We start from the raw sequence: 9,262 nt of genomic DNA, 5'->3' as shown, positions 1-9,262 counted from the left end.
TTCATTGCTGGGACGTGTGATTTTAAATATGTTTTAATCTTCGTTTTTATATTAAATGTTGTGACCCGCTCTGAGCCTGGCTTGCCAGGAATGAGGGTAAGATATAAATGTGAGGAAGAACATGCCTCTCGTCAATTTCAATATGGCAGGTTGCACCCAGGGTCAGAGCTGTTATCTTCTCCCTCTGCCACTTAATGGCTCTCAAAAAACCCTTGTGAAACAACAGCTTCTTGCTCTAGAAAAAGGGAAGAATCTTCTAAACAGAACACTGGGATCCAAGCCATCCACCTCTTTTATGCCAAGTACTTGCTTGCAGAGTATGTATAGACCCAATGCAGTCCACAGAGATGGTTAAGATGCTCAAAGTACAAGATGGTTTTCAGCTGCGATGCAGAAAGCTCTCTCTTTTTAGAAGTCTATACCAGTGGTTCCCAAACTTTTCAGGCCACCGCCCCCTTGGTTCCACAAACTCAACCCCAGCACCCCCTACCCTATCCAACAACACAGTTGAAGGGGCCCGCCTCTAGCGCCCCCCTGCTGCCCCCTTGCCTTAGTGCCTCCTTAGGTAATCCCACCCACCCCCAGGGGGTGGTACTGCCCACTTTGGGAACCACTGGTCTATACAAACAAGGAAAACTTTAGGCTAAAGAGAAGGGCAGAGAGAGTAAGCATTATTTTGGGCCCTTGAAGTTTCCCCGAACAGGGGACGCAGATCTGTTCCAACCCTTCTAAGAACATGCTGCCGAAACCAGTTTAATCACGCTCCTAAATCCAGAGTTGATGCCATTTCTAGATCAAAGAAAGTAATACTCTAAATGCATCATCGAAGCACCATAACAAGGGCTATATCACATAAGCAGCTGTTCGACAAATGTTATTGCTCATTTGCATACAAGCTTCCAGCAGTTGTTGCATTTCCCTAATGAGACTGCAAATGAGATTCTGGTGTATGTGCGTGCAAATGCATGTGTGTATCTCCTCTAGACTAGAAATGGGGCCCAAAATACTGGAATTCAAATTGCATCCTTCTAGCTGAAACAATGCTCATAGTTCACCAAAAGCACACAACAAATTGGTTAAGTTTTAATTTAACGTTTAAAATTTCCATAGGCCTAGAGGGGCTGAATCATGGCTGCATGTTCTGTTCCTCGAAGAAAAATAACAGCAATTCTGTGCTAATGTAGCAAGCACTGTATAAAATCAAACATATCTGTAGGTGTCTGCATAATTTATTCCAATATGCTAATAATAGGGAGTGCTCAAGAGCTAGGCAGGACATTAAAGGCCCACCTTTAAAGGCCAAATGGAAATCCTACATAGCCTAATTCTGGCACTGGATATTCCTCCAGAGTTTTAACATAACATTTTTTAAAAAGCCTTATTTTGAAGCCATGAGTCTAGAACGTAACAGCATTCGAATAATGAGCAACGGCTTTGGCTGCAAAGTGGAAAGAAACCCTTCATTTTCCTTTCACACCCAAACCAAGAACTGACAATAAACAATGGATTCAAAAATACCTGGACCCTCAGAGCACAAAAAGTAAGTGTTCAGGCTGTAACACAAACAAACAAAAATTGCAGAGAGCAGCAAAACCTCTGCTGAATGAGACTAATGCCAGGACAAATATTTAGTAAGATCTTTCTTATGAGTGCAGGTATTGCTGGATTTTTATGGGGAATATTGGTGCTGTGTAGAACTCAGTTCCTTGTCTGCAATCAGCTACTAATGGAATAATTGAGCAGAATGAAAATGTCCTCATGTGAAAGAAACTTTTGGTTTTTTTAACATGTGTTTTATTTCACAGTTAGGCAAAACATAAAGCTGCTTAAGGGTAGATTAGATGAGATGGTAGCAGTTTTGTGATCACAAAGAAAGACGCATAGGTGAGGGATCTTCAGGTATACAGCTGAGGGCACCCTGATTCTCCTACGGCTTTCCTCTCCCCAAATGGTTTTCTGTTATTCTGAGTCTCTCCCAGAATCAGTCTTGATGGTCAGAAAAGTGCCTGATGACAAGGGTGATAGGGAGGTAAGTCCTTGGGATGTAGGGGTCTGCACCCACACACCTTTTTGCCTTCAAAATGAGACCCCCCCACCTTTCCCAGCCCTAAGAAATTGAGGCAATGCCATCTTCAAAACACACAGAACTGCCAAAAACAGATCCATTTTGGGTCCCTCCGGTTCAGCTGCACGGCTGTCCCTTCTGGCGAAAAGAGGAACAAAGACAAACAGTAGAAAGAAACACAGATATAGGGCAGATAGTGCAGACAGAGGCAGAGAACAGGAAGATACACAGATAGCAGGAAAGATCAGAGGCATAGTGAAGGTGAAGAATTTCTTACTCCTGATAATAGTTGTACAAAAGTCGGAATGGAAGGTTAAGCCAGAGGCAGCGCTGAAGAGAAAATGTCTCCATGCTTTAATCAGCGGCAGTGACCTGCTGCGCACACAAATGCGTTCCTGAAATAAACACATGAACCACAAGGCTGTTAAAACGCTGTGTACAGCCTGGGACCAAACCTCTCTGAAGCGAGTACATGGGTTTGAAGGATATGCATCAGTTGCTCACATTTCATGGGTTTGCTACAGGAAATGCCAGCGTTCCACTCATATAGCAACCAAGTCAAGCCACCTGGAGTGGGAAACTCAATCCCTGGCCCCTGGCATTACCAACAGTATCTAGTACTCTATTTGAGCCCTGGCAAGAGATAGTAAGGAGGCAAATCATACCAATGGCCAAGGTAGGCATAACCATCCTTTGTTGTATTCAACCCACTGGATTCAACCTTGTATTCAACCTTCTTACACTTTCGGTCTGGTGGTGGAATGCCATAATTCAAGTTGTTACTAATGTGGTCTGTGCTGTCCTGCTGGACAAGAACAAGGATTACAAATGTGGTTTCATTTTACTCTAATAGATTGGTCCAAAAGCAGTGCTTCATGAACTCAGAGGATTCTAAAATATACAACCCAAGAATCCAGTGAGAACGTCAATCAGAGCTTTCTACTATGGCATACCTCCACAGCAAACTAATTAGACATGCATGTTACTTTATCTGCAGCAGTAATCCAACTTCTACTTGAGTTTCTGACAAGAAAAGATAACCATCTGCCATGATTTATTGACAGTAAATGTGTGCTTGAACTTGGCAAGGATCGGTCAAGTTTGCAAAGAGCTGCCTTGCATCTCCTAGCTCTTTGGCTTGTTACCACAACAGGTCACCAAACTGACATTAAGGCAAAAGCCCACACACCAGATCAGGCACAGAAGCAAAGGCTGCCGACCCAGGCTAACCTTCTATTTGAGGAAGAGCTTTATTTTCAGAAGATTATACAAATACCTTCCATTGCAATATGACATCAAAGTTATAGGAATCAGGGAGGTGAAGAAATTGAGTTTCATGCTGTAGGAAAAAGAGTAGCAACACTCTCTTTTGCTGTCTGGCATGTCCCCATGATTATGCAGATGTTTAGTTCCTCTCTGAATTTCCTTATGTTTGGCTTTCCTGTCATGTCCAGCATGTTTGAAGCAGGTTCCTTTTAACATAAGAAAAGCATGCTGGATCAGACCAAGGCCCACCAAGTCCATCAGGTTAAAAATGGAATGCTCTGCACATTTTAGTGTGAGTGTTCTATGGAAGTTTTTGTTCTCTCAAAGTAAGCACCAGTGAAAACTTGTTCAAGAAAGAGTTGAGGCCCAATTTTGCCTTTCCCAAATGGTTCATATGAGCCCAATATAAAAAACTGGAGCCAGGCAAAACAACAGAAAAAAAAGAATTATTAAGGCACCTACCCCTAAAAATCAAACTTTTATGTACGTAGTGTGCCCCACAAAGGGGTCCTGTGAATCATTAAAGCAATTATGGAAGAGGGAAGAGTAAGGTACTGCTTGCATAGAACTGCAGAATCCAACTAGCATCTACTCAGGAGTAACTTTCATGGTCAGGAGAGAACAAGATGGCCAAGGCAGTTGGCTAAGGCAGTTAGCCAAGGCAGTTGAGAACTGCTGCCTAGCCTATAATAACAACAAGCTTTTAACCAATTCACATCCTTTAGAAATCCAGAACCAGCCCAGTCTCAGGGTCTCCAGAATATCTGTAGGCTGAGGAGTAACACAATCTTCTGTAGAGACAGTATTTTTGAGGGAGACAGGGCCACAGCATGAACGTGGCCAGTTCACACAGCGCAGATGCCCAGCTCAGCGACCAGTCAGTTCGAGCATCTCCCGCGGATCCACTATCTTCTCTCGAGGCTTCCCAGCCAGCTTGCCTCTTGCCACTTCGGCAACATCAATCTTCTCCCAATCCGAAAAGGAAACGGGATGGATCCCTGTCAGATCATAGCGAATGAGAATGTAAAGATCAAGTCAACCCGCTCCCCAAAGGCACAGAAATTATATCCCCATGGAAGCCCCTAAAGCCCACATGGTGTCTATGTAAAGGCCTCTGCAGAACCAAATGCTGAGTAAAAGGAATGCTTGGCATGTCAGTTACTAGGCTGATTTAAGAGGGTGGCTAAAATGGATTTGGCAATGAACTACCTTAGGCAATGAAGCACTTTTGGTTCACTTAAAAATGAAGAACTGGTTTATAAGGAACATATGTGCACACACCAAATAAAAGCATTTAATGACTGTAAATAACCCAATCGGGCTTCCTCATGCATTCTTAGGTAGGTTGGAGAAGGATCACCATAAAAATAATCCCAACCCAGTAGCCTTTCACATTCTGACAGTGATGCTTCACGCACACACGCACACACACAGCACATATTCATACTGACCTTTTCCAGGTTTTACACACTGGAAAGTGATAACTATAACATCACCTCTCATAGCTTTGCTAACTTGGACCACTTCACCTATGATTCATTTTCGACACAAACACCACTGCCATTTGGCAAACAGTCATTTGCAGAAAACACATGAGGCAGGTCTCTAGCACAAATTGAAGGAAGGACCGGGGCTCAGTCGTAGAGCATCTGTTTTGCATGCACAAGGTCCCTAGTTCAGTCTCTGACACAATTAAAAGCATCAGGCAGAAGATGACATGAAATACTCCTCTGCTGAGCCTTTGAAGAACCTCTGCCAGTCAAAGTAAACAATACTAAGCTGGATGGACCAACAGTTTGGCTCGGTATAAACACATGCAGCTGATTCTCCACCTATCAACATAGAACAAAGCCCATCTCAAAGCACATCGATAGGCATGTTGCAAAGCAAACCGCACACTTAAGTAACTTAACAATAATACTAGATTCTATACGTCCAGCAGACTGTGGTTCCTGGGTGAAGAGAGTAGAATTGAGCGCTCATGATGTTTAGGACAGGAATGCTCATTACAAGCTAGAACAAAAAACCAAAATTGATTGTGGGTATTCCCACGGATGTGGAGAGAGTTCTGAAGAGTGTGACATGAATTACTGTTATTTATGAGCCGCCTCAGTAACACAACTTGTAAGCGAAGTAATTAAACATCACGATCAAGCGTGAAGAACAAAGTGACTTACAATCTAACAACGTGTATTTTAGAAGAACCATGTGAAGACAAACCCAATTCCCAGACACCTATAACTATTGTTTTTCAATCTGAATTTCCAAACCCATGGTGTTATTTTGGGAGCCTGAAGCATGGGATTGTTAGTTTCTTTAATCACCTCTGGTTGGCAGTACCATTGTTCCCTTTAGGTAGGCACAATGAATAACTGGAGATTTGCCACAATTGCCAACATGGCGTCAGGTGAGATATATCAGCCAACCAAGTCAACTGGCTTATTACAGGTTGAGATGTGTTTCCCCACACACACTCACCTCGAGACTGAAGCATGATTCTCACCAACTCAAAGCCTTCCTTGGCCTTCGAAACATCCAGTGAGCCAGACCCCAGGTCCTCCAGCACAGACTGAGCAGTGTCAAAGCTGTCATTCATGGTGGTGAGGATGACACCCACAGGCCCCCGCTTGACCCAGCCACTGCAGTAGAGCCCTGCAAAGCGTCACAGACCAACAGGCAGTTTAGCCAAGGAAAACCCCCAAGTCTTTGTGCGAAGATTAATTCCATTAACCTGTCTTAACACAATTCTTTAGCTTGAACACAGCCAAGCAACAGCCAGGGACCTTATAGTGCTCTCTATGAGACCAAGATAACCATGGTATGTCTGTTGCTGATCTGAGAAAAAGCTTCACTCAGGGTCAAATATCATAGCTGAACCAGTATTTGCACAACTGGTCCAAAATAGTTTGAAGTATTATCAAAACTAGATTCCTTTGAAATGTGGTGTTGGAGGAGAGTGTTACGGATTCCATGGACTGCCAAAAAAACAAATCAGTGGGTTATAGATCAAATCAAGCCTGAACTGACCCTAGAAGCTAAAATGACTAAACTGAGGCTATTGTATTTTGGTCACGTCATGAGACGACAAGAGTCACTGGAAAAGACCGTCATGCTAGGAAAAGTTGAGGGCAGCGGGAAAAGAGGAAGACCCAACAAGAGATGGATTGACTCTATAAAGGAAGCCACAGCCTTCAATTTGCAAGATCTGAGCAAAGCTGTCAAAAGATAGGTCATTTTGGAGGACTTTCATTCATAGGGTCTCCATGAGTCAGAAGCGACTTGACGGCACTTAACACACACATTATCAAAACAATAACTATTTTGCTTATCGATCAGTTAACAATTACAGTCCAAATTATCCTGGCCAGTCACTCCTATTTTTACTCTAACCCTTCTTCCAATCATCTCAGGATGGCATACATGGCACCGCCTCCCCTCTCATTTTTCCCTCAGAACAGCCCTGTGAGGTAGGTTAGACTGAGTGCACAAGGCTGGCCCAAGATCATCCTGCGAGATAAATGGTAGACTGAGTGCACAAGGCTGGCCCAGGATCATCCTGCGAGATAAATGGTAGAATGGAATTCAAACTCAGATCTTCCCAGTCCAAGGCAGGCACTCTAGGCCTACATTACACAGGCTCTTCTGAGCAGTCTGCCAAAGCATCCCATCCTCCACCACACAGCACTCTCAATTACACATGTGGCCTTAGCCGTACTGACCTGGGGCGCCAAGGACTCTGCCCAAATTGTTTGGAATAATCCCTTGCTTGGCTTCAAAGGGTACGGCCGGGTCAATTGGGAGGCTCCTGTAACCGATGCTGCTGAGGATCAGCCCACACAGCAGGTCCTCGACTTCTCCAGTGGGAACTGCCTTGACCGTTTCTCCTGAACTCTGCATCGTCCGGGAGCAGAAACGAAGAAGAGAGGGGGGCAAGGTTAGGCAGGGCATCTGGTTGTGCCAACGGTGTCAACTGACATCTTGGCCAGAAAATGGTAGTGAACTTGTGGACCCTTTTATCAGAGCCTGGGAGGGAAAACCATACACCCGAAGAGCCCCGACGCAAGCTGATCCGAGTATTCTAAAGGAAGGGCAGCTACAATAAAGAAATAACAAAATATCCCAACAGCAGATGCAGCATTACCTCTGTTTCAGCTCCTTCATATTCATGGCAACCCCACCACCAGGACATGTAAGTGTCCTCTTATCACAACTATCAATACCAACAGGAGGGGTTTTTCCCCAAACCATTATGCAGAAAGTGGCTCCTTGGGGAGACATAGTGCTGGCTTGCTGAGAAGCCACCATTTCAGCTCATAGGCAGCAGGCAGTTACATTGGTGGTTCTAATTAGACTGGGAGAATAAAGCTGTCTTTAGCTTAACGCCGAAGGGCTCCTGGGGGGGATCTCCAAACTAAAAGGCTGCAGCGAGCCTGTGAGAGCCAGACAGAAGAGGAAAGGGGGGGGGGATAAAGCTTTTTGGCATGGAGGCAACTTAGGAGCTCCTACTTCCAACCTGGTGACAGCCATTCGGATCCCTCTGGCACGCTTCCCGTCAGTGGCAGGCAACACTTCCAGCGGGCTGCGCAAGAACTTCAGGCTCCACTCTCGAGAGGCTGAAGCCCAACGGCCGGCCAGTTCTTCCCCAGGCTCCTCTAAGGCCGTTTTGGCCATCAGCTCAGTCAGCCGTCTCCTAGGTCTGGGAACATCTGCAAATTAAAAGAGCACTGCAGAAGAACACAATAGACCCAGCAGATCACAGTTCAGCCATCTAATTTCATAGCATCATAGAGTTGGAAGGTACCACCAAGGCCATCTAGTCCAATCCCCTGCACAATCCAGGAAATTCACAACTACCTCCCCCCCCCAACACACACACACACAAGAGACCTCTAGCCCATGCCCAGAAGATGGCCAAAAAACCTCTCCAGGATCCCTGGCCAATGTGGCCTGGAGGAAAATTGCTTCCCAGCCCCAAAGTGGTGATTGGCACTACCCTGGGCATGCAAGAAAAGGCCACGAGAGCCAAAGACTGATGCAACCCTTCCTGCCCTCCTTCTCATGATCTGCCTAAGGTCATAGAATCAGCACTGCTGACAGATGGCCATCTAGCCTCTGCTTAAAAACCTTCCCGAGGAAGCCTGTTCCATTGAGGAACCACTCCGTCAGAAAGTTCTGGTCTGACCTTCTGGGGCAAAAGAAAACAACGCAGCACCATCCTCCCCCTACCCCCCTCTATAAAAACAGATATGTAGCTAACCAATAAGAAAATTAGTATTTTTTATCTTAACTGACTGGGAAAAAACTTGGCAACTGCCAATGTAGTATTAAACTAATGAATCATGCACTTCTTTACATTGCAACAAACCCTGATGGAGGAGAGTGGTACCTCTTTAATTAGGTACTCGCTCACGTTCAGTCCCCAGCATCTCCAGTAGATCATGTAGTACATCACATAAAAGATCTCTACCTGAGACCCTGGAGAGCCGCTGCCATTCAGAGCAGACAATAGTGCCATAGACAGACCAATGATCTGACTCCTTATAAGGCAGCTTCATGTGTTCACTAAAACTGTAATTTTAAGAAGAGAAATCCAGTATTTCTAGACTTTTATTTTAAGCTGGCAAAAGTAATCGTATTCTGTTGTCGGCTCAGGCCCTGCACAGTTCTTTTTTCCCCAAGTCTGAAATTACCCCCCAAATCCCGTCAGAGGAGCTGTATCGACGTTTCAAAAACCAGCTGAGATAAAGCAGCAGTCTAAACATAGTATTTATTTATTCTCCCCCTAGAATGGTTAACCTTGCAGTCTCTTCCACTTAATGTCATAAAAACCCGCCTCTGAGCACACTGCAACTCCACTGCCACAAATCCCTCCGCTCTCATTCCCCCCCCCCCCTGAATTTCAGCACTCTACAATCAGGATATGCAGGGAGC

General features: G+C 44.9%; 1 protein-coding gene across 1 annotated transcript in view; it reads right to left on the bottom strand.

Annotated features, from left to right (window-relative positions):
- Window positions 1–4,197: 4,197 nt before the first annotated feature.
- FDXR (ferredoxin reductase) overlaps window positions 4,198–9,262 on the bottom strand; it is a 34,651-nt gene continuing 29,586 nt past the window's right edge. The window contains exons 9-12 of the mRNA XM_056867344.1: window positions 7,838–8,037; window positions 7,051–7,222; window positions 5,810–5,983; window positions 4,198–4,329 (exon numbers count right to left, since the gene is read on the bottom strand). Coding sequence (XP_056723322.1) covers window positions 4,199–4,329; window positions 5,810–5,983; window positions 7,051–7,222; window positions 7,838–8,037 — 677 coding nt within the window. The 3' untranslated portion in view covers window position 4,198. The remainder of the gene's footprint in view (window positions 4,330–5,809; window positions 5,984–7,050; window positions 7,223–7,837; window positions 8,038–9,262) is intronic.

This window comes from Euleptes europaea, chromosome 1 (genome assembly GCF_029931775.1).
Source record: "Euleptes europaea isolate rEulEur1 chromosome 1, rEulEur1.hap1, whole genome shotgun sequence".
Lineage (NCBI taxonomy): Eukaryota > Metazoa > Chordata > Lepidosauria > Squamata > Sphaerodactylidae > Euleptes > Euleptes europaea.
The sequence above is the reverse complement of the archived record's forward strand: the minus strand, read 5'-3'. Positions and strand labels throughout refer to the sequence as shown.